This window comes from Halichoerus grypus, chromosome 4 (assembly GCF_964656455.1).
Source record: "Halichoerus grypus chromosome 4, mHalGry1.hap1.1, whole genome shotgun sequence".
NCBI lineage: Eukaryota > Metazoa > Chordata > Mammalia > Carnivora > Phocidae > Halichoerus > Halichoerus grypus.
In genome coordinates, this window is record NC_135715.1 from 133,899,376 (window position 1) to 133,926,059 (window position 26,684).

The following is a 26,684-nucleotide window of genomic DNA, read 5'->3' on the forward strand; positions in this document are numbered from 1 at the left end:
TAAATCTTTTAATTTAGAAGTATGACTATTAGTCTTATAAGGGAGAGAAAAAAACAAACTTAAATCCTCTAATGAGAAAATGTCTTTATTACTGCTATACACTATTTTGGATGCACACAGATTACTCTCCTTCAGGAGGACACTGTTATTACGCATTATATATTATATACAGAAACACTGTTATATACAATGTCTTAGTAAAACAATTAACATAGTAATACTAAGATTTCTGGTTTGGCCCACCTAACACAGTAAGAAGTAATGAGAAAATACTACCAGCACAAAGATAAGAAAAGATGGAGGAACCCATCAAGAATACCACAAAAATCATTTATCAGGCTAAAATATTTTAGAAAAGAATGTAGGCAGCAGGATACAAAGAGTATTTCTTAAAATTGATGAGGGCAATGAACTAGTTTTCTAACAATCTTGAGGAGCTGAACAGATTTAAACAGAATAAAGTCAAAAACAAGGTAATTCACGTAGGGGAGGAATAGGCATGAAAATGTAACTTTCAGTGATACTTAACTACACATCACTAAACTCATTTTTCAAGTCTTCTTCTTTCTTACTGGGTATTCAGACTAAGACATTAAAAAAAAGATTTTTCTGGATTATAACAAATACATATAGACAAGTAAAACTTTAACGAATTTTTTTTAAAAATCTATCTAAAACCTAAAATTTAAGGTCAGTTTTACCTCTATCTTCAAATAGAATCATAATTTCCAATCAATCTAGGATACCTAAGTATTCACTGAGCAAACATTTAAGCCAAACACTATTAAGAGAGCAAAAAAGAAATATAAAAAGTAGAGATGGGTATGAGCAGAAACGAAATAAAAACAGGAAGTACTCTTACCACTCTACTAATTCAGCCAATTTACTAATACCAGAATATAACCCATTTAAATCAATTTATACATGTGTATGTGTAATTTTTAAATACCTACTTCAACAAAGGAGATTTTACGTTAAAAATAACCTATTAAAGAACTCTATAAACAATTACCACTAGTCCTAGAAATGGAAATAATGCACTCCTAAAGTCAGGTCCAACCTAGTTTTAGGTCCAATTCCCTGGTGTTCTTAATTTCTACTTCATCCAAAATATGAAAATAAGAAACCATACGTAATGTGGTCCTTTGAAAATTCTTCTTAAAAAAAGAACAAGAAAAGAATTAATGAAGAATTAATGCTTCAAACTATCTTTAATACCATCACTTCAACTCGAATGAGAAAAAAAAAATCTCATTTAGGTTTCAAGACCACTTCTAGAAACTTAATTCAAATGACAAAGTTAATCAGAACTTTCATAAAATGACCTTCATTAATCAACATTAGAGGTAAATTAAGACAGTCAAGGCACCGTATCATATTTTTCTCTCATTACAATCATTACAATTCTGAAAATGGATCTAAGTTTAAGTGTCTAGATCCAACAACTATCCTAGCTTCCATATACCTCTAATTAAAATCCTTAATCCTAAATATCTCAGAAATCAAATGTACTTGGACCCAAATAAACAGTAATTCAATGCTAGTGGACAGAGGGTTAAAGAACTGGTAATTAATTACTCAAGAGGAAGGGGAAAAAAAAAACTGGCTCTAGAAAGAGAAATAATCTTTTTAAAAATGTTCAACACAGGGGTGCCTGGGTGGCTCAGTCAGTTAAGCGTCTGTCTTCAGCTCAGGTCAGGATCCCAAGCTCCTGGGACTGAGCCCCACGTTGGTCTCCCAGCTCAGCGGGGAGTCTGCTTCTCCCTCTCCCTCTGCCGCTTGCCCTGCTTGTGGTCTCTCTCTCATTCTCAAATAAATAAAATGTTAAAATAAGTAAATAAATAAAAATAAACTGTTCAACATCAATGATTTAGGTTACACAGAAGAATTATAAAAGATGAATATTAAAGATTAAATTGAGGCAAAAATAAAATAATTTAACATGTGTTTGCTTTATCAACATTATTATGTAATATGCTGTATGTAAGGACACAGGTATAAATAGACTTAAATGTGCTTCTCCAACATTATTAAAGATGATGTAATTCAATCATTTATATTCGGTCACAAATATTTCAACCTTAGTAAGAAATAAAATAAGACAAAGTAACATAAAATACATCCTAGGACATCCAAAAGGAGAGGTAGGGAGGAGAGTTATGGTATAACTGTTCATTATAAATTCCAAATGAGCTACAAGGTAATTTATCTTAGCATCCTGAGGTAAAGATGAGTGGAGACGGCAAATACAAAGAATTTAGAGAAAGTTAGAGAAGGTCTTTGTGCTTAGTTAGAGATGGGTCCTTGAAGAAGAACTGCAAATAGGTGAATCAGGCAGATTTTAAAACTTGGAAAACACTGATAACCAAGAAATATGGGCTCCTTCTCTTATCCTCATAAAATAATCTGGACTTTTGGCCAGCAGACAATATGCACAGATCCTGTTTCCAACTCCTTCAGGCATTCTGAAACATTTAAAATAAGATGAATGGCCATCTCCCTCCATCCCCTGCAAACTCCCCTTCTGGTTCCTCCCATAAAATTTTCATCATTCTCACACCCACAACCAATTCATGATTCTTTCCTTCAGCTGATAAACTCTATTTCACTGTGGAGCAAGAGAAAGGTTATTAGGCTGGAAGTTTGCCCATCAGGGGAAAAGCTGTTCCCAGTTAATTCTGTCCACAATGAACCCTGCCCACCCAGGTTCTGGATCTCGGCATTTCATACCACCTCCCCAAAAAAGGTGTTAAGCTTGGTTCTATTTTCTCCTCTCTTTTCAGCACTTTCCTTGTCCTGTCGTCACAGCTCTGCTACAAGCCCTTCCCTATACATAGTATGTCGAGCCTGTTAAGACTCTAGACACCATCTCCCTTATCATCAAGATTCTGCCGAGAGTAGTCAATATTTGCTGTCACTATTTCCTCACTATCCCAGCTCTCTTTAATGGGCTACAATCTAGTATCTTGCTCCCATTAGTCTACTAAAACTAAGCCTAAGTGACAATTCTTAGTCACTTTTTATAGTCATTATCTTAATTGACTTCTGTAACATTTAGTTCTACTCCTTATTCTCCCCTCTTTCTCCTCTTCCTCCTACAGTCTACACCTCCTTACCAGACTACTACTCTTACTCTAGCACGCTTACCTCGCCTGCTAACATTTCCCAGCATTACACGCACTATCAAAATGAGTTCACCCACAGAAGCAGTTTTTAAACTTTTAGGTCCCAGGACTCCTCTACAAACTCTTAAAACTGTCAAGGATGCCTCAGAGCTTTGCATAGGCTATAACTATCGATATTTACTATTCTAGATGTTAAAACTAAAGAAGTTTTGAAACATCAGAATATACAAGTACACAATTCGTAAGTCAGGGTGATGATGTCATCATGTGTCATTACAGACTGGAAATTTTCACTGTAAACTCCAGAGAAAATGAAAGTTAAAAAGCCAGATATGTCTTAGCATTATTGTAAAAAAAAAAAAAAAGGGGGGGGGCAAATAATGCCTTAGCACTACTATAAAAATTGTTTTGACCCTGGGAAGCCCCAGAAAGACTCTCAGAGACCCACCCCCAGAAATCCTATGACCACTCAAAGTGGTCACCTGTGCCAAAAACTCCTCTAAGTCTTCATCTCTAACCTGACCTCTCTCCTGAGCTCCAGATAACTCCTACTGCCTATCTGAAGTACCATCTTCATTTGGTCAATTCACAGATGTTCAAACTCAGTGTTGTCCAGAACTTAATTCATTATCTTCTATGCCAAACCTATGTTTCTTCCTTCTGTGTTGTCTATTTTGGTCAAAGGCACTAACATTCACCTAAAGCTAGATACCTTTAAATAATCCTAGGCTCTTCCCTTTCCTTCTTTCCCCTCATTCAGTCATTAAACCATACTGATTCTACTACTATCTAGGGGAATCCGAGAGCTTGTCAGAAATGCAAACCCCCACCCCAGATCTATAGACAAAAGGAACTGTTGGTAATTCACTTGCACACTGAAGTTTGAGAAACATGGGCCTGGGGAGTAATACCATTAACCAAAGTTTGAGAATCTGAAGGGGAAGGCAGAGCCCAAAAGGTAAACTTGAGAACACTAATTAGAACCCTGTTTCCTCCTAATATTAAACTGTGGAAGTTGGGAGTTTTGTAAAGGAGACAATATTCCTTAACTAAATGATCTTCCCAATTTAGGTTTCATTCCCTCCAATTTTATCCTCTACACTACAAACTGGGGGAGCCTATTCATCTCTACTTTGCCTTTTGTTCCTTCTGTTTAAATGGCTCTCCATTATCTAGACAACAGTCCAAATTCCTTACTACGAAGTACAAGGGCTTTCAAACCCTGACTCCTACCTATCTTTCACCATTCTTGCATAGCCTACCTATTCCAGAGGTCTTCAAACCAGTAGGCAGCTTGGTAAATTTTTTAAGCTTCTCAGGTGATCTAAAAGTGCACTAAGGGTTGAGAATCACTGCCTCATGTCTTGAACAGAACTACTTGCCATGCTTCCATGCAAAAGCAAAAGCGTATCCTAGTCTTTCTGCCTGTCTTCTTCTCGTACTTTACCCTTGTCTTCTGGGATGAATTCACAGCCTAACAACTCAACTATCCTCTCTCCTCTAAAGGAAGACTTGACTTTTCTCCCCCACCTTCTCCCCAGCAAAGATGGAATTAGGGGTTTCTTGCTCTTTGCTCCCATAGTACCTTGTGCTTACATCTATTATAGCATAGTCTACACTGTTTATGAAGCAGTTTGTCTGTCCTACTAGACAGTGATCTCATGTGAAGGTAGGGATTGCACTGTATTCATTTTTTTATATTCTCTTTGCTTGGGCACAGAGGCTAGAAGATAACACATATGTAATAAATGCTTACTGAAAACACAGTAAATTTTTGGAACATACTGAACAGACCTAGAATGATGTAAAATGAAGCAAAAACAGGACTGACACCTTCCTACCAACTAGGCAATTTCATTAACAAAGGGAAAAACCTTTCTGTTCTACAATTCTACATTTAGAAATAAAAGGCAAATCCATATAAGAAGTAATTCATATATAAACTGAAATGAAAAATTTCAATTGAAGTAGATTCAAAGGAGTTTAACAGTGAATATCAGATGCTTTTCAGTTTTAAAAGTAAAAAGCTAGAAAACAGAGGAGTTCTGGGCATCTGAAAGAGTACTGGGTGGGAGGAAAATGCCCAACTGAAGAAACAAAAGCTAAGATATGCATATTATTTATATTAAAATGTGGAAATAAATACCAAGAAGAAGAGCTGAAAGAATGAAGAGTGAGGTGGAGAGAAAAGCTATTTTTTTTTTTAAATAAACCTTCAGTACTATTTTTCATATAACAAAAACTATTATTTAAGAAAATGTAATGGATCAGGGGACGGAGTACCAAAAGAATAAAATGACATCAGAGAACAATACTACATAAACTTTACTACTGGTGCACCAGGAAAGAAAGTAGTACTTGACCCTATAATTGTTCACGCCCACAACTTCACAACTTCACATAATGATCGACAAATACCTGTATTTTGAGGTGTGTAAAATTTCACCCCAAGGAAATTTGTTAAAGTATCTAGTATAGAAATAAAACCTAGAAATCATTTTCCAGATAAGTAGCTTCTTAAATGATAAGACAAAAAAATTGCTTCTTCAAATCTTAAGGAAAATGTATAAGCTGTAGTCATTTCCAAAATACTGTGCCACTTGACTTAACAATTTGTAAAAATTCTTGATGCTGAACACAGACCAGCAAAAGCCCCCAAATTTTTAAGATTTTCTATAAATGCTTCAAATATCAAAATTTCTATACAAATTAAGCAAAGTATATGCAATGCTTAACCGAATTGTACTTCACTGTAAATTACAGTATGGTCTTAAAAAAAAAATTTTTTTTTTAACTAAAAATACAATCAAAAGTGATTCTTGGAATTCTTTAAAGGGAAGTGGTACTTTCTTATAGACTGATTCCTTTGAAAAAATTAAAGCTGCATCTACAGCTTATATTGGGAGACTATAAAGAACACAGAAATACCTGTTACAGATGATCTAACTTTTACTATGTTTTGCTATAAAAAATCTGTCAAAAACATCAGATTTGGTGAAAAGAAAAGGGAAATATCTAAAATTATTTTATTGCCCTTCGTAACATAACAGCCTATGAAAGGAAAGGCATGTGAAGTTACTAAATAGACCAAAATCTGGAAATATCAAGAAATGTTCCAAAGTCCAGGAGATATAAAGTGAAAACATTCTTGATAGTTTCTAAAAAGCTGTACTTTGACTAAATCTAAACCTACAATTTTTAAGGACTTAATATAAGTGTGCTAATTTGAAAAAAAAACTAAACTGTGATAATCTGGTACTACAGGGGCTACTAACGCTTACCTCAAGGGAACCTACTGCGGATAAAGTCCCGTCACTTGCACAGTCCTTTCAGCTGCCTGCCAGTTGTCTCTGTGGAAGGGAAAGCCTGATGAGTGAAAACCCTATGCCACACTCCTTTGGAGTGTCAGGGTGCCTGCACAGTACTGCACAAAACTGTCTACCTAGAGAGATTCCTAGATGCTTTCAGTAACACAGGACTTAAAAAAATGCCACCTTTGATATTCTCTTTCCACTGAACACCAAAACCAAATGGCTAAGAGTTACTGAGTGCTAGACCTACTGGTGTTATCAAGGGGATATATCTATACTAACCCAAGTAGAAAAAAGACCAAAATGGATCAAAGAGAAACAAGTTAACATTGAAGGGAAAACACACACACAAACACACACACACACACACACACACACACACACACACACACACACGCATGCATTGAAAAGTAACAGAAGTCTATAATCTGAGCAAAGGACATATTGTAAGGTTGTAGCCACAAAAAGTGATGTTACAGCATCAAGTGAATGCTAAAACCCAAAGAACTTCCTGTATACATATTTCAAACAGATGCCATCAAGTGTATCATGCTCAATGTTAACTGTACCATGGATCTAAATACCTACTTGTAAAATTCCATGTATGTTCTTAGTGGGGTCGGTAAGTGGGTGGGAGGAGAGAGGATTTTCCAGATATTTTTAAATATGAAAAATGAAAACCAACGGCATGAAATTCGACAAGAAATTTCAAAAAGAAAAAAATGTATTATCTACATCTCAGAAAGTAAACAAACCCTTACTCAGAACCAAGCTAAGAGGGAAGTATAACAAAAAATAATAGAAAACTGTAAACACAGTTCAAAAACCACTTTCGCCTACTAGAATTATGAATGGCTAGTAACTGTCTTCCATTAAGAACATCTATACCACTAATGTAGAAATTCAACTACGTCACCAAAGAAACTATATTTTCTTTCTAATGCCAAATAGTCTTCAGTCTGAATACTGTGCTTCATAAGGCAGAACAAAATGTTCCTACCAAAAACTTTAGCATTAACCTTTACCACAAGGATTGCTGGGGGGGGGGGGGTTGGGGGAGGAGGAAAAACTATTAAAAGAAAAAACGTGATTCCAGCTTTTACTTTAATAGCACCATATTTAAAATGAAGTTACTTACCTCAGATTCTTTGTCACTTAAAGATCCCAAGCTTCCAAAACTGTGATTAGAACTTTCATTATTTGTTGAGGCCTGTTAAAAATTTTTAAAAAGGTAAAAATTAGGAGTAATTTTAGATGAAACATACTACAAGGTAAATAATCTACATTCATAAATGAAAATAAAGTATGATTCCTTTAAGTAAGGAAGTTAAATGAAGTAAAAATAAGAAATATCAGGGTGCATGGGTGGCAGAGTCAGTTAAGTGACCAACTCTTGGTTTCGGCTAGGGTCCTGATCTCAGGGTCGTAAGTTCAAGCCCTGTGTCAGGCTCTGTGCTCAGCCCGGTGTCTGCTTGAGATTCTCTCTGCCTTTCCCTCTGCCCCTCTCGTGCATGCTCTCTCTAAAATAAATAAATAAATCTTAAAAATAAGAAATATCAATTACTTAACACTACAAATATCTTGGAAAGTTTTACCAAATCAATAAAGATCTGTGTTTCAGGAACTGAGTTGTTTTAGCTGATTTTTTAGAATACCAAATTCAGGAGCAAAGGAACTGGGCTATTACTAGGATAACAAGATCCCTAAAATTACAACCCAATACATAAAAACTGATGCTTCCTTTAACCAAAAGTATTATTTGTGCTCCTTAATTCCCTTCACAATCTCATCAAATTCTATCATATCCCATCCACACCCCTCTGCCTCTCTTTATATTAACAAACTGGACAATCCCTGGTTTTTTGTTTGTTTTGGTTTAGTCTTTCAAGAAAATCTTTTACCATCTCTACCATTTTAATTGCTTCACCCAAGAGTTTCTACATTTCCTTTCCATTATTTTTAGACAGTGACCAAGAGAAATGAGCTATCATTTTGTAGGATGACATCAGCTATGTTTCCAATATGTTTCTATGATGCTCATTATTTTGTAGACTTTTTGGACCATCAGTAACAAATCAATGTCTTCCAGTAATGTTTAGATCAGAGGATGACATGCTATGGCATACACATCAAAGATGATGCATGAATGACCTTCGTGTACAGGCAGGCCACCTGATATCCCTGTTTTCCTGCAACTTAAGAGTAGGTGCTACCACCAGGTATTGACCCCGAAGATACAAATGTAGTGATTCAAAGGGGCATCTGCACCCCAATGTTTATAGCAGCAATGTCCACAATAGCCAAACTATGGAAAGAGCTCAGATGTCCATCGAAAGATGAATGGATAAAGATGTGTATGTGTGTGTGTACACACACACACAATAGAATACTACTCAGTCATCAAAAAAAATGAAATCTTGCCATTTGGAACAACGTGGATGGAACTAGAGGGTATTATACGCTAAGTGAAATAAGTCATCAGAGAAAGACAATTATCAAACAATCTCACTCATATATGGAATTTAAGAAACAAAACAAAGGATCATAAGGGAAGGGAGGGAAAATAAAACAAGACGAAATCAGAGAGGGAAACAAACCATAAGAGACTCTTAATCATAGGAAACAAATTGAGGGTTGCTGGAGGGGAAAAGGGTGGGAGAGATGGGGTAACTGAGTGATGGACATCAAGGCAGGCACGTGATATAACGAGTACTGGGTGTTATATAAGACTGATGAATCACTGATCTCTACCTCTGAAACTAATAATGCATTATGTTAATTAACTGAATTTAAATTTAAAAAACAAAAAACAAAGTTCTGGAATGGGGGAAAAAAGATAAGAGTAGGTGCTAATCCCACTATTAAAAGGTTGGAAATTGGCCTACAATTACCCTTAGGCTAACTTCTAAACTGATGACTCTGAGTCATTAGATACATGTCTAGTACTATGCTGGACAACCTAAAGGCTGTTTTCAACATAAACCAGGACTCGAACTGATTAATATTCCAGCACTATCTGGAGGAAGGTATAATCTAATTAGAGCAAGATTATCAAACTTGAAACAAAACAAACCATAAACAGCAATTAACAAGTGGTAAATTAGATTCAGGGAAAACAGAGGCCACGCCAATATTTTTGAGCATCCCTAAATCCTCAGATAAAAATACAAACCCCAAACCAACAGACAACATTTACAACAAAACTGGCTGACAAGGAATCTCCATGAGTTCCCCCCAGATAGCAGGTGGAGACAAATCACCAATAACCACAGGACCTGTGTCATATGAGAGGAAGCAAAAGGAAACAGAGTATCTGTCAGATCTGAGAATAGAGACACTGAAAATAGCAATTTGAGTACAAAAGCTCTAACTCAAAGGGTTTCTCCTTTCAAAAAATGATTTAGTATAGGAGGTCCATGGTGAACTCTGAAGAAGTTGGAGCAATCTAGCCTCTATGAACTAGTTGCAACAATCTAGCCTCTATTGAGCACAACTGGTACATTGAAGATAAAGGAAGGAGAATATTCAGATAAAAGCAAGGAAGGGAGCAAAGCCTAGAAATTTCAGAAAGCAAATGCCACACTTCTGAAGAGTGCCCTAAAACAATAGCAGAAGGAGCTCTGTAAGAAAAGCCATTCTAAACCACAAAAATGTAAACAACAGAAAATGATTAGGTCAATCCCATGAAGTTATTATAAGGAAAGAAAAAAAGAAAAAAAAGAAGATACGTAATAACATCCTAATAATGAAACCACACCAAGAACACACACCCATAAAATAGGTGAAAATTGTAACCTACTATTTTAAAATGAGATAAAAAACATTACAAAAATGACTCAAGACATGAAAGAACAACATAAACCAAATTTCAAAAAACTCAGGTTTAGGTTAACAAAACTCAGGAAAACATCAGAAATGGGGGGGGGGGACAGTTTCAGAAATGAAGACTAAGCCTGAATGAACTTGAGAGAAAACACATACAACATATATCCACTGAACATTTATCCAAATGGAGGGATAAAAGAGAAGGCAACAACTAATGAAGCAATAAAAATTCAACATTCAAGTAAAAGAAGTCTTTAAAGACCACTACCATAAAAAAATAGTGAAAGCTATAATGCAAGAAAATGCCCTTGAAAATTAAAAGTTTTTTGAAACTGCTGACTGAAAAAGCATGACGTACACCTAATACCAACCCAGAAAGCCAACATCAAACTTTTCCAAGGCAACACTATATGCCAGAAGAAAATGGAGTAATATATTTAAGATACTCAAGAAAATATAAATGAAGTGTTTTATATTCAGTAAAATTGCTCTTGAACACATAGAAGGCACAGATAAACTGTTACCAAATGCTGGAGATCAGGAAATACGGCTCCTACGAGCCTTCCAAAAGAACCTAGAGAATAAGTGTTAGATAACCAAAAAGAACCTACCTAAGAACTAACAGCAAGCAATAATATGATCTACTTGTTGGTAAAGATTGGGGCGCCTGGGTGGCTCAGTCATTAAGCATCTGCCCTCGGCTCAGGTCATGATCTCAGGGTCCTGGGATTGAGCCCTGCCTCGGGCTCCCTGCTCAGCAGGAAGCCTGCTTCTGCCTCTCCCACTCCCCCTGCTTGTGTTCCTGCTCTCGCTGTCTCTCTAATAAATAAATACAATCCTAAAAAAAAAAAAAAAAAAAAAAAGATTAAATGAGAAGTACATGGAAGAGAGTATAAATAATGGCTAAATGTATGCAAAATTGTTAATAATAAAATATTTTTTAAAATAGGAGATGGAAGTTTATGGGAAGCACAAGCAAAAAAAAATTTAACTGTTTTCAGTAATCACTTTGGTCACTGTAACAGTACAACTATTGTTACTCAGACTGCTGTAAGATGAAGAAAGGAGTAAATAATTATGTGACATTCTAATTCTATCATCTGCTTTATGTCCTTGAGAACCACAACTCTTAGTATAGAAGAAGAGACATAACAAAAAAACTTGTTAGTTCTGATTTGAATTGGAGGTATCGATATATATTCATGAAGTATTTTTACCTTTTAAAACAAAAAATATAATATTCTATCACAAGTAATAGAATATCTCATCATACCAATATTCCCACAGATAACTATATATTCTGGAAAAAAATATAAAAAACAACTACGTGGGGGCACCTGGGTGGCACAGTCGGTTAAGCATCTGACTCTAGGTTTCAGCTTAGGTCATGATCTCCAGGCTGTGAGACTGAGCCCCGTGTCAGACTCTATGCTCAGCACAGTCTGCTTAAGACTCTCTCTCCCTCTCCCTGTGCCTCTCCCCCAAGTGCTCGTGCATGCTCACTCTCTCTCTCTCTGAAATAAATAAATCTTAGAGGCGCCTGGGTGGTTCAGTCGTTTAACCATCTGCCTTCAGCTCAGGTAATGATCCCAGGATCCTAGGATCGAGCCTCATATCAGGCTCCCCGCTCAACGGGGAGTCTGCTTCTCCCTCTCCCTCTGCCCTTCTCCCCTGCTCATGTGCTCTCTCACACATGCACTCTCTCTTAAATAAAATCTTAAAATAAATAAATCTTAAAAAAACAAAAACAAAAACAAAAACCAACTACCTGAAGGCACTTGAGAGCAACCAAAAGTAGGCAGAATTTGGATAGGAGACAACATTTGGAAAAAGGGAATAGAACTCGGTGTTTTTACAGCTTTTGCCTGAAGAAAGGTCCCTAGTCTGAGCAGCATGGAGCAGCTTGAATTTGGATCAAAATATGCAGTCTTACTGGCTTGAAAGACCAGAGTTTAGAGCTACTGCACCAGCCGGAAAGTGAGAGGGCATATACTGGAAATCAACTGCAAAAACAAGAGTTCCATATTCTGCATATTAACTCTACCCATGTCTATGGCTGATCATTAATATATACATGGCTGAAACACTCTAAGCAGTCCAAATACTTAAACAATTGAGCAGAGTAGTCAGCCACCATCCTCTGTGAGGAGAAATAGCTTGGAGTTTAGTCCAGCCAAGTTAATTGTTTTCTAATAATACAAATAATAACCAAAAAATCAACACTCTCCAAAAGAATATACCAAACCCCAGAGTCATTACAATGTGTTATTCACAATGTGAAGAATGAAATACAAAATTTCTAAACATTCTCAAAGAAAGAAGAAAATGTGACACATATTCAAAAAAAAAGACAACCAAAAGAGATCAACCATAAGTCACTCAGATATTGAAATTAGCAAAGATCTCAAAGCAGCTACTCTAAGTATGCTCAAGATGACAAAAGAGAATATACTTGCAATAAATGGACAAATTGGAAATTTCAGAAAAGAAATAAAAATATAAAAAAAGAACCAAATGTAAATCCCATGACTGAAAAATTCACTCTCTAAAATAAAAAAATTCAATGGATGGGCTTAACATCAAAATGGAGAAAGTACTGAAGACAGAGCTAAGAAAATTATTCAAACTAAAAAATACAGAGAAAAAAATATTGAAAAAGAGTAGTCTGGGGGCGCCTGGGTGCCTCAGTCGTTGGGCGTCTGCCTTCGGCTGGGGTCACGACCTCAGGGTCCTAGGATCGAGCCCCGCATTGGGCTCCCCGCTTCTCCCTCTCCTGCTTCCCCCGCTTGTGTTCCCTCTCTCACTGCCTCTCTCTCTGTCAAATAAATAAAATCTTTAAAAAAAAAAAAAAAGCTGTCTGTTGGACACTGTCACAGTCTAACATACATGTATTTGGAGTCACAGGAAAGAAAAATGGGCACAAAAAATATTTGAAGAATAGCCTGAAAATTCTAAAATTTGGTTAAAGACATAAATTTACAGATTGAAGCAGCTCAATGATTCCTCCAAGCAGAAGTACAAAGAAAACCATATCTAAGTACAATACGATAACACCTCACACCTATTAGAATTGCTATTATTTAAAAGATAAAAAATAGGGTGTTGGCAAGGATGTGGAGAAAAGGGACCCCTTGGCCACTATTGGCGAGAATGTATACTGGTACAGCCACTATGGAAAACAGCATAGAGCAGGGTACCTGGCTGGCTCAGTTGGTGGAGCATGTGGCTCTAGGTTTCGGGGGCATGAGCTGGAGCCCCATGCTGGGTATAGAGATTACTTAAATAAACTTAAAAAAAAAAAACCAGTATGGAGGTTCCTCAAAAATATCAAAAATACAATTACCATATGACCCAGCAATTCCACTTCTAGGTATTCATCCAAAGAAAATCAAACACTAATTCAAAAAGATATCTGCACCCTATGTTCACTACAGCATTATTTACAATAGCCAAGACATGGAAGCAACCTAAGTGACCATCAATGGAGAACTGGATAAAGAAAATGTGGTATACATACATACAAGGGAATATTAGCCATAAAAAAAGAAGGAAATCTTGCCATTTGCAACAACATGGATGGACCCTGACAGCATTATACTAGGTGAAATAAGTCAAAGAAAGACAAAAGTTTATGATCTCACTTATATGTGGAACCTTAAAAACAAACAAACAAAAAAACAAAACCCAAGCACACAGCCACAGAGAATAGATTAGTAGTTGCCAGAAGCAGGGGGGCTGGGGTGGGTGAAATGGATAAAAGAAGTCAAAAGATACAAACTTCCAGTTACAACATAAATAAGTGCTGGGATAACATAAATGACAGTATGGTGACTATAGTTAATAATACTATATTGCATACATGAAAACTGCTAAGAGATTAAATCTTAAAAGTTCTCATCACAAGAAAAAAATTGTAACTGGGTGGTGACATATTCACTAGACTTACTGTGGTGATCATTTTGCAATATATACAAATATGGAATTATGTTGTACAACGAAACTAATATAATGTTACATGGCAATTATACATCAATAAAAAATTAATCCACTAAAAATTTTTTAAAAAGAAAAAAATGGGGGGGCACCCGAACAGCTCAGTTGGTGGAGTGTGCAATTCCTGATCTCAGGGTTGTGAGTTCAAGCCCCATGTTAGGTGTAGGGATTACTTAAAAATAAAATCTTTTAGAAAAATACATAAAAAGAAAGAAAAAGAAAAAAATCTTGAAAGCCGCCAGAAAAAGAGAACATACTGTATGTGTAAGGACAAAAGGATATGACTGACTACTATCTTGTTGTGAAAATTATTACAGGCCAGATTTAATCTCTGGAAATGTGAGACAGAACTATGGATTGAGGCATGTAAGGCACAGTGAGGAAATAGAAGGTACTAAAAGCAAGTCTACACACTAACTGAAGAGACCCTTAGCCCCCTTTCCATGCTCAATTCCAGACACTTAGTACCCAAACTTATACTCCACAGATAGAAAACTATATAATTTCTCCCTAGGAAAGCAGAGCATCTCAAGATATAAGACTTATAGATAGGAGGAATCGAAAATCTCTCAGAAAAATGACCCAGCCATGTCATCTTATGCAAAACCTATTGGTCAATAAGCCCTACCTACTCATACAAAGCTTCCAAAAAGTGTTCAGCGCCTAATGCATGTATATCAACAAAGCCCAACAGCACCACATATCTGAAGAAATACAAACAAAAAATTAAAAGAAGTCCATAAGAAATAAAGACAACCAAGGGAGCACAAAAAAAACTTCAAACAAAAATAAAACCATTACTAAATATCCTAATAATAGCAAACTATAAAAATGAAACATTTAGAGAACCACGACCAAAAAAAGGAAAAAAAAAAAACTGGAAAAAGAAAATATAATAGCTAAAATAAAAAGAAAAAAAAATGTATGAATTCAAAGATAAAGTTGAAGAAATATTCCCAGAAAGAGACCAAAAAAAAAAAAAAAAAGAAAAAAAGAAAACTAGAATCAGTTCAAGAGGTCTTGGTCCAAATAATGAGAGTTCCAGAAAAAAAGAGTAAGAAAATCCAGGTGGGGAAATTATCAAAGAAATAATTCAAGAAAACTTTTCTTTTCTAGAACTGGAAAGCATGAGTTTCTGCATTGAAGGACATGCTTTTTTTTTTTTTTTTTTTAATTCAAGTTAACTATATGTTGGTTTCAGGACTGAAGGGCATACTTTGGACCAAGTATACTGGTTCAAGAAGACCCACACCAAGGCCCATCATAATAAAATATTTTAAATGACAGGGATTAAAAAGAAGATCCTAAAAGCTTTTAGGGAAGAATAAACAGGTAACTCACAAAGGATCAGGAATCAGAATGGTATTGGAATGTTCAGCAGTAACTTTGCAAGCTAGAGGGCAATGGAACAATACCTTCAAAATTCTAATAAAACGATTTCCAACCTAGAATTCTATATGCAGACAACCAAGGGGAGGAGGAAAATATGCAAGGTCCCAAAAATGTAACTATTCATTTACCTTTCCTCAGGAAATAACGAGACAATCTGTTCCACCAAAGCAAAGGAATAAACCAAGAAAGAGAAAGAGATGGCATACAGGAAGCAGAGCTCAAACACAGGACAGACACAAAAGGAATTCCCATGATAGTCAAGAAGGGAGATTCCAAGATGACAGGCATCCAGTAGAAAGAGAGAACAACTATCCTAAAGAAGAACAGAACAACAAAACCTCAGGGAGGATATCTAAAGAAAAATAAGAAAAAAATTAAGAACAACTTCTATTTGAAAATAATGAGAGATTTGTACATCTCTGCTGGAAAGTATTGGATGCTTCCACTGAATACTTAAAAACTAAAGACATAACCATAAACTCCAGGGAAAACAAAGTTGCATATTTGTATGAATCCATTTATATGAAATGTTCAGAAGAGGCAAATCCATAGAGACAGATAACAGACAAATGGTTGCCAGGGATAAAGTGTGGGGTAGGAGAGCAGGAGAATGGGATGTTGCTGCTAATGTGTATGGGGTTTCTTTTCGGGGTGATAAAAATATTCTGGAATTAGACAGTGGTGATAGCTGCACAACTTAGTGATATACTAAAAACCCCTGAAATGTACACTTTAAAATGGATCAATTTTATGGCATATGAACTGTATCTCAATACAAAAAGATTATAAAAGTTTCAAATTATTGAGGAGAAAGGAGCACAGAGGGGGTAAGAAAGCTTGATAAAACTTCGTACGTAGGGCGGAGCAAGATGGGGGCGGAGTAGGAGACCTGGATTTCATCTGGTCTCAGGAATTCAGCTGGATAGAGATCAAACCATTCTGAACACCTACGAACTCAACAGGAGATCGAAGAAAAGAATAGCAACAACACTCTGAACAGAAAAGCGACCACTTTCTGGAAGGTAGGACGTGCGGAGAAGTGAATCCGAGGTGATATTTGGGAAGAGAGACGGCGGGGGAGGGGGCCTCCGTCAGCTGTTTCTGGAAAGTGACAGAGCCCCAGAGCACAAAAACGGAACTTTTAGAAGTCCGCTCCGCTGAGGGACGCTGCTCCAGTGGCTAAGCAAGGGGTGGAACCCTCGCGGGACAGTGTGGTCTCAGAACCCTCGGGGTCACAGAAAGACCGGGGGTGCCTGAGTGCGGCAGAGCTCCCAGGTATCAGAGCGGGGAAGCCGGCTGCAGAGACGGAGCTGAGGCGCGGGCTCTCAGCTCGGGGTTGCCATAAACCGTGATCCGGGGCACAGTCGGGCCACTGCTCCTCCAGCAGGGACCCAACAAGCGGCAGATCCAGGGAGACTCCCCATCCTCACCCGGGAGGAGCGGCGCGGGAGCACACCGCAGGTATCTGCTGGGTTTGGAGACTCCACATGGGGTCGTGCCCCAGAGATAGAAACGCGCCGTCACAGGCCAGGTGAGCACGGAGTACGGCCAGAGACCAGGCAGACGGGAGTGACTGACTGCTTTTCTCTGGGGCTCACCAAGGAGTAGGGCACCGAGTTCTCAGCTCCTCTAGGGCGGAGAGGGAGGCCGCCATTTTCACTCTCGTCCTCCAAAGCTGCACTGAAAGCTTGCAGGGAACAAAAGCTCCCAAGAGCATATCCGAGCAGATTGCTTAGCCCAGACGCGCAGGGGCAGGGCAATTCCGCCTCCAGCAAAGACATTTGGGAACCACGGCAACAGGCCCCTCCCCCAGAAGATCAGAAAGAATAGCCAGCCAAGACCAAGTTTACCGATCAATGAGAACGGCAGAACACCAGAGCTAGGGGAATACTGCACATAGAATCCATCGCTTTTTTTACCATGATTCTTTAGTCTTTCAAAGTTAATTTTTTTTTAAACTTTTTTTTTGAATTTTTCTTTTTCCCTTTTTCAACCAACATCTTATCAATCCCTTTTTAAAAAACAATTTTATTTTTCATTTTTAGAGTCCTATTCTATCCCTTCATAGTAGTTACCCTTATTTTTGGCATATATATATAAGTTGTTCTCTCTTTAAAATTTTGAGATACAGTTTCTTCTAACAAATAAAAATATACCCTAAATCTCTAGTGTATCGCTTTGTTCTAGTCTCCTGCCTGATCACATTCTCTCCCTTTTTTTTTTTTTAAATCCTCTTCCTTCTTTTTTCAAACAACTTCTTATCAATTCCTGTTATAAAATTTTTTATAATTTTCATCTTTACAATCATATTCCATCCCTTCATTGTATCAACCCTTATTTTTGTACATATATAAATTTTTCTTTAAAATTTTGGGAGACACTTTCTTCTAACAGACCAAAATACACCCAAAATCTAGTGTGTGGCACAGATCTATGCACCAGCCTGATCATATTTGATCATATTCTGTATTTTTGTTTTGTTCTGTTTTTGTTTGTTTTTACCTTTTTCTTTTTTCTGTCTTTCCCTTTCTTTTCCCCCGGTTTCAGGTCTTTTCTGATTTGTTTAGAGTATATTTTCTGGGGACGTTGTTACCCTGTTAGCATTTTGTTCTCTCATTCATCTATTCTCCTCTGGACAGAATGACAAGATGGAAAAAATCACCTCAACAAAAAGAACAAGAGGAAGTACTGACTGCCAGGGACCTACTCAATACGGACATTATTACGATGTCGGACCTAGAGTTCAGAATGATGATTTTAAAGACACTAGCTGGGCTTGAAAAAAGCATGGAAGTTATTAGAGAAACGCTTTCTGGAGAAATAAAAGAACTAAAATCTAACCAAGTTGAAATCAAAAAGACTATTAACGAGGTGCAATCAAAAATGGGGGCACTAACTGCTAGGATAAATGAGGCAGAAGAGAGAATCAGTGATATAGAAGACCAAATGATGGAAAATAAAGAAGCTGAGAAAAAGAGAGAGAAACAACTACTGGATCACGAGGGCAGAATTCGAGAGATAAGTGATACCATAGGACGAAACAACATTAGAATAATTGGGATCCCAGAAGAAGAAGAAAGAGAGAGAGGGGCAGAAGGTATATTGGAGCAAATTATAGCAGAGAACTTCCCTAATTTGGGGAAGGAAACAGGCATCAAAATCCAGGAGGCACAGAGAACCCCTCTCAAAATCAATAAAAACAGGTCAACACCCCGACATCTATTAGTAAAACTTACAAGTCTCAGAGACAAAGAGAAAATCCTGAAAGCAGCTCGGGACAAGAGATCTGTAACCTACCGTGGTAGAAACATTAGATTGGCAACAGACCTAACCACAGAGACCTGGCAGGCCAGAAAGGACTGGCGTGATACATTCAGAGCACTAAACAACAAAAATATGCAGCCAAGAATACTATATCCAGCTAGGCTGTCATAGAAAATAGAAGGAGAGATAAAAAGCTTCCAGGACAAACAAAAACTAAAGGAATTTGCAAACACGAAATCATCTCTACAAGAAATATTGAAAGGGGTCCTCTAAGCAAAGAGAGAGCCTAAAAGCAACATAGACCAGAAAGGATCACAGACAATATACAGTAACAGTCACCTTACAGGCAATACAATGGCACCAAATCTGTATCTTTCAATAGTTACCCTGAATGTAAATGGGCTAAATGCCCCAATCAAAACAAAGGCTATCAGATTGGATTTTAAAAAAGAAGACCCATCGATATGCTCTCTGCAAGAGACTCATTTTAGGCCCAAAGACACCCCCAGATTGAAAGTGAGGGGGTGGAAAACCATTTACCATGCTAATATACACCAAAAGAAAGCTGGGGTGGCAATCCTTATATCAGACAAATTAGATTTTAAACCAAAGACTGTAATAAGAGATGAGGAAGGACACAAATCCTACTTAAAGGGCCTATCCAACAAGAGGATCTAACAATTGTAAATATCTATGCCCCTAACATGGGAGCAGCCAATTATATAAGGCAATTAATAACAAAAGCAAAGAAACACAATGACAACAATACAACAATAGTGGGGGACTTTAACACCCCCCTCACTGAAATGGACAGATCATCTAAGCAAAAGATCAACAAGGAAATAAAGACTTTAAATGACACACTGGACCAAATGGACTTCACAGACATATTCAGAAAATTCCATCCCAAAGCAAAAGAATACACATTCTTCTCTAGTGCCCATGGAACATTCTGCAGAATCGATCACATCCTAGGTCACAAATCAGGTCTCAACCAGTACCAAAAGACTGGGATTATTCCCTGCATATTTTCAGACCACAATGCTTTGAAACTAGAACTCAATCACAAGAGGAAAGTCGGAAAGAACTCAAATACATGGAGGCTAAAGAGCATCCTACTAAAGAATGAATGGGTCAACCAGGAAATTAAAGAAGAATTTAAAAAATTCATGGAAACCAATGAAAATGAAAACACAACTGTTCAAAATCTTTGGGATGCAGCAAAGGCCGTCCTAAGAGGAAAGTATATAGCAATACAAGCCTTTCTCAAGAAACAAGAAAAGTCTCAAAGTACACAACCTAACCCTACACCTAAAGGAACTAGAGAAAAAAACAGCAAATAAAGCCTAAACCCAGCAGGAGAAGAGAAATAATAAAGATCAGAGCAGAAATCAATAAAATAGAAACCAAAAGAACAGGAGAACAGATCAACAAAACAAGGAGCTGGTTCTTGGAAAGAATTAACAAGATTGATAAACCCCCGGCCAGACTTATCAAAAAGAAAAGAGAAATGACCCAAATCAACAAAATCATGAGATCACAACCAACACCAAAGAAATACAAACAATTATAAGAACATATTATGAGCAACTCTATGCAAGCAAATTAGATAACCTGGAAGAAATGGACGCATTCCTAGAGATGTATCAACTACCAAAACTGAACCAGGAAGAAATAGAAAACCTGAACAGACCCATAACCACTAAGGAAATTGAAACAGTCATCAAAAATCTCCCAACAAACAAAAGCCCAGGGCCAGATGGCTTCCCAGGGGAATTCTACCAAACATTTAAAGAAGAATTAATACCTATTCGTCTGGAACTGTTCCAAAAAATAGAAATGGAAGGAAAACTTCCAAACTCGTTTTATGAGGCCAGCATTACCTTGATCCCAAAACCAGACAAAGACCCCATCAAAAAGGAGAATTACAGCCTTGATGAACACGGATGCAAAAATTCTCACCAAAATACTAGCCAATAGGATCCAACAGTACATTAAAAGTATTATTCACCATGACCAAGTGGGATCTATCCCTGGGCTGCAAGGTTGGTTTAACATCTGCAAATCAATCAACGTGATACAATACGTTAACAAAAGAAAGAACAAGAATCATATGATCCTCTCAAAAGATGCAGAAAAAGCATTTGACAAAGTACAGCATCCTTTCTTGATCAAAACTCTTCAGACTATAGGAATAGATGGTACATACCTTAATATCATAAAAGCCATCTATGAAAAACCCCCAGCAAATATCATTCTCAATGGGGAAAAACTGAGAGCTTTCCCCCTAAGGTCAGGAACGCGGGAGGGATGTCCACTATCACCACTGCTATTCAACATAGTATTAGAAGTCCTAGCCACAGCAATCAGACAACAAAAAGAAATAAAAGGCATCCAAATCAGCAAAGAAGTCAAACTCTCACTGTTTGCAGATGATAAGATACTTTATGTGGAAAACCCAAAAGACTCCACTCCAAAACTGCTAGAACTCATACAGGACTTCAGTAAAGTGGCAGGATAGAAAATCAATGCACAGAAATCAGTGGCATTCCTATACACCAACAATAAGAGAGAAGAAAGAGAAATTAAGGAGTCGATCCCATTTACAATTGCACCCAAAACCATAAGACACCTAGGAATAAATCTAACCAAAGAGGCAAAGGATCTGTACTCAGAAAACTATAAAATACTCATGAAAGAAACTGAGGAAGACACAAAGAAATGGAAAAATGTTCCATGCTCATGGACTGGAAAAACAAATATTGTGAAGATGTCAATGCTACCTAGAGCAATCTACAGACTCAATGCAATCCCCGTCAAAATACCATCCACTTTTTTCAAAGAAATGGAACAAATAATCCTAAAATTTGTATGGAACCAGAAAAGACCCCGAATAGCCAGAGGAGTGTTGAAAAAGAAAAGCAAACCTGGCGGCATCACAATTCCAGACTTCCAGCTCTATTACAAAGCTGTCATCGTCAAGACAGTATGGTACTGGCACAAAAACAGACACAGAGGTCAATGGAACAGAATAGAGAGCCCAGAAATCGACCCTCAACTCTAAGGTCAACTAATCTTCGACAAAGCAGGAAAGAGTGTCCAGTGGAAAAAAGACAGTCTCTTCAACAAATGGTGTTGGGAAAATTGGACAGCCACATGCAGAAGAATGAAACTGGACCATTTCCTTACACCACACACAAAAATAGACTCAAAATGGTTGAAAGACATAAGTGTGAGACAGGAGTCCATCAAAATCCTAAAGGAGAACACAGGCAGCAACCTCTTCGACCTCAGCCACAGCAACTTCTTTCCAGAAACATCGCCAAAGGCAAGGGAAGCAAGGGCAAAATGAACTATTGGGACTTCATCAAGATAAAAAGCTTTTGCACAGCAAAAGAAACAGTCAACAAAACCAGAAGACAACAGACAGAATGGGAGAAGATATTTGCAAATGACATATGAGATAAAGGGCTAGTATCCAAAATCTATAAAGAACTTCTTAAACTCAACACCCAAAGAACAAATAATCCAATCAAGAAATGGGCAGAAGACATGAACAGACATTTTTCCAAAGAAGACATCCAAATGGCCAACAGACACATGAAAAAGTACCCAACATCGCTTGGCATCAGGGAAATCCAAATCAAAACCTCAATGAAATACCACCTCACACCAGTCAGAATGGCTAAAATTAACAAGTCAGGAAACGACAGATGTTGGCGGGGATGCGGAGAAAGGGGAACCCTCCTACACTGTTGGTGGGAATGCAAGCTGGTGCAACCACTCTGGAAAACAATATGGAGGTTCCTCAAAAAGTTGAAAATAGAGCTACCATACAATCCAGCAATTGCACTACTGGGTATTTACCCCAAAGATACAAATGTGGGGATCCGGAGGGGTACGTGCACCCTGATATTTATAGGAGCAATGTCCACAATAGCCAAACTGTGGAAAGAGCCAAGATGTCCATCGACAGATGAAGAGATAAAGAAGATGTGGTGTATATATATACAATGGAATATTATGCAGCCATCAAAAGGAATGAGATCTTGCCATCTGCAATGACGTGGATGGAACTGGAGGGTGTTATGCTGAGTGAAATAAGTCAATCAGAGAAAGACATGTATCATATGACCTCACTGATATGAGGAATTCTTAATCTCAGGAAACAAACTGAGGGTTGCTGGAGTGGGGGGTGGGGTGGGAGGGATGGGGTGGCTGGGTGATAGACATTGGGGAGGGTATGTGCTATGGTGAGCGCTATGAATTGTACAAGACTGTTGAATCACAGATCTGTACCTCTGAAACAAATAATGCAATATATGTTAAGAAAAAATAAAAAAGGGGGCGCCTGGGTGGCTCAGTCGTTAAGCGTCTGCCTTCGGCTCAGGTCATGATCCCAGGGTCCTGGGATCGAGCCCCACATCGGGCTCCCTGCTCAGTGGGGAAGCCTGCTTCTCCTTCTCCCACTCCTCCTGCTTGTGTTCCCTCTCTCACTGTGTCTCTCTCTGTCAAATAAATAAATAAAATCTTTAAAAAAAAAAAAAAAAAAGAAAAAGAAAAAAGAAGATAGTAGGAGGGGAAGAATGAAGGGGAGGAAATCGGAGGGGGAGAAGAACCATGAGAGACGATGGACTCTGAAAAAGAAACTGAGGGTTCTAGAGGGGAGGGGGGTGGGAGGAGTATTAAAGAGGGCACGTTCTGCATGGAGCACTGGGTGTTACGCACAAACAATGAATCATGGAACACTACATCAAAAACTAATGATGTAATGTATGGGGATTAACATAACAATAAAAAGATATATAAAAAAACAATAAAGAGGGCACGCTCTGCATGGAGCACTGGGTGTTATGCACAAACAATGAATCATGGAACACTACATCAAAAACTAATGATGTAATGTATGGTGATTAACATAACAATAAAAAAATTTTAAAAAACCTAGTACATAATCATTTATATTATCAGATACACAGTTATATACACATGCAAGCACACACTCAGACTTCTGATGCCTTCCAAAAATAGATTTTGGGGGGGGCAAACACTCATAGGACATTTCTTAAAATATAAAAGCAACATAGGCACATGGAAAAAAATTTCATTACAAAAATATAAATTTCTCCCTCCCACACCAGTCCCAATATTCAGAGGTGACCACTTTTTAAAAAACTGTTTTTAATGAAATTTTTGAATAGGCAATACAAATAGGCTACCTCACTTTGTTTATTATCTTTCTAGAGGCTATATGTTTACACTAACAAATGAAGTATACAAACTTGGTTCCTCCCTTCTTATTCAAAAAAATAACATTATGCAGACTGTCCTGCATTGCTTTCTTTTCTCTTAATACAGGCTGGAATATTCCAAATCAATATATAATAGATTCTTAACTTCTTTTTTCCTTTGCTAAGTCCTTTCTTTCAAACAGGTGCAGAGTATTCTATTATGTACTATATTTCAAAAAATTCTTTATTGACTTTGCCATGAAAGATGAAGAATTTATTTATTAAGATTTTATTTATTTGACAGAGACAGAGAGAGCACAAGCAGGGGGAGCAGGAGAGGGAGAAGCAAGATCCCCACTAAGCAGAGAGCAAGACTCGGGGCTTGATCCCAGGACCCTGGCATCATGACCTGAGCCAAAGGCAGACGCTTAACCAACGGAGCCACCCATGAGCCCTGAAAGATGAAGAATTTAGTTCACTGGCACCACAGCGTCCCCTTCTTCCTGATATATTTATCTTTTTTATTTTAAATTCTTCAAATAGTTACCTTACCAAAAATACACAATTTTTAAATTCTTTCAACCATGTGTGATTCCTCACTATGTAAAATAAAAAATATATCTTTACATTTAGCTCCTTTTCCCAACATGACAGCTACACAATAACTTTTACATCAGTACCCTTTATAATATTTACCTTTACCTTCTATCTGTAATCCTACAACAGAGCCACAAAACTCATGCCACAAGGATCTGGGGCAAGTAAAAAATAAACAGGTGAAGCAGGCTTGGGATAAGATAAAAGTGGCATAGATAGAATAAAAGTTTTCTCTCTCTCCAAGTTTTGTTATTAGCTGCAAACACTGAATTAGTGAATGCTGCTAAATCATCGCCTCAGGGAAATACACAGTTATGGTCCTGCAAGCTTTGCATCACATTTTTTGTTAACCAATTAATATATAACCTTGTTCTGTATAAAAGTGTGTTTGTTTTAAGATGCCTTATTTAATATCTATTGTTGACTCATTCACACTGAATTCATAGCCAATAGCACTATAACTCATGACTGAACAAAGCTTACAGAACACACATTTTCTCCCTAAGGCACCTCACAGCCTTCTTGTGCTCAGAACACTAGACAGCACCTCAGCACTACTAACCTTGGGGGCCATTTTAAAGAGCAAAATCACCAATAAAAATCACAAAAAAGTGAAAAACATGGCACTAAGTAAACTGTGAAAAGAACACTTGTTTAAACTAGGAGAGCTGAGACACACAGGCAGAATGTTGCTTTATTCAGCCTCCAACGACTCAAATTTTTCAACATTGCACATGCACAGGCCCTTGAATGACCAGCAAAAGCAATCTGAGTATTGATTTTGAGGTTACAAATAAATTTGAGCATGTAGGTGAATTTGCAATTACAGAATCCCTGAATAAAGAGGACTGACTATTGTATGTGTATGTATACCTATCAAATCAACCCTATAGATTATATTGTGCAAATAGTAAATCTTGTATAGCCTGCTGTTTTATATATATTTAAACAGACAAAATTTAAAATAATTATATTAAAAGCCCTCATTATAACTGCATTTTAATAAATTCACCATGTATTTCTAGACCTGCTTGATCTATAAAAATTTATAATTGTCATATCTTCCTTATGGATGATTAGTCCTTAAAAAATATCTCTTTATACCATTCTGGCTTTTGTTTCTGAAGAATGGTTTATTTGATATTCATTCATGCATTCAAAAATATTTATTTTGGGCCTTACTACTGTTGCAGGTGCTAGAAATATAGCAATGAAGAAAAAAAAACTCCACGGGCTCATGGAACTTACACTGTACAAGAAAGGAAAGAGACAAAAAACAAACATAAATATTTAGTATTATGTAAGGAACCAATTAAGTACTTTTAAAGAAATTAAAGAGTTAAGGTAGAGTGATATAGCTATCTTCTTACATAGAGTGGACAGGGAAAGCCTCTTTGAAGAGGTAATACTTGAGCAACATTTGAAGTATGTTTGAAGCAAGTTACAAAACAAGGTGTAGTGGGACAGTTGTTAGTTGAACAGGGTAGTTAGTTTAAAGTTAGGTCAGAGGTTTTCATGATGAAGACATTGAACTGTATTTTAAATGTGATGGGAAGTCTTTGGAAGGTTCTGAGTTAGGGAGAAACTGACCTCAAATTTATATTTAATTCTACTTTCTTCTTCTCTATGATCACCTGAAATATTTTCTTTCCAGTTATTTCCAATCTTTGTCATTTTGGGGAGATGTTTTTTGTCAACAGCCTATAGATGGATTCTCATTTGTTGTGATAATATATACTTGACTTTATTCCTTCCATATTATATTAATAGTTAGAATTGTCTCTTCTTTCTCTCTACCTCACTTTTACTGGATGAAGTTTCTTTTTATTCCTCCTTCTACACGCTGTCACAGTAATTTAGAAGTTCTATTTACAGTATCTCTGTTGCCTGTGCTTATTACTTTACTTTTAAGCAAACATAACATACTTCCTTATAGGTAATCAATT

The 26,684-nt window shown here is 37.2% G+C and overlaps 1 protein-coding gene across 4 annotated transcripts in view; it reads right to left on the reverse strand.

The window, feature by feature from the left end:
- The window catches only part of TLK1 (tousled like kinase 1), a 154,743-nt gene that overhangs the window by 72,077 nt on the left and 55,982 nt on the right, over window positions 1-26,684 (reverse strand). For all 4 annotated transcript variants that reach the window (XM_036067307.2, XM_036067310.2, XM_078070982.1 and 1 more), the window contains one exon: window positions 7,575-7,646. In XM_036067307.2, coding sequence (XP_035923200.1) covers window positions 7,575-7,646 — 72 coding nt within the window. The remainder of the gene's footprint in view (window positions 1-7,574; window positions 7,647-26,684) is intronic.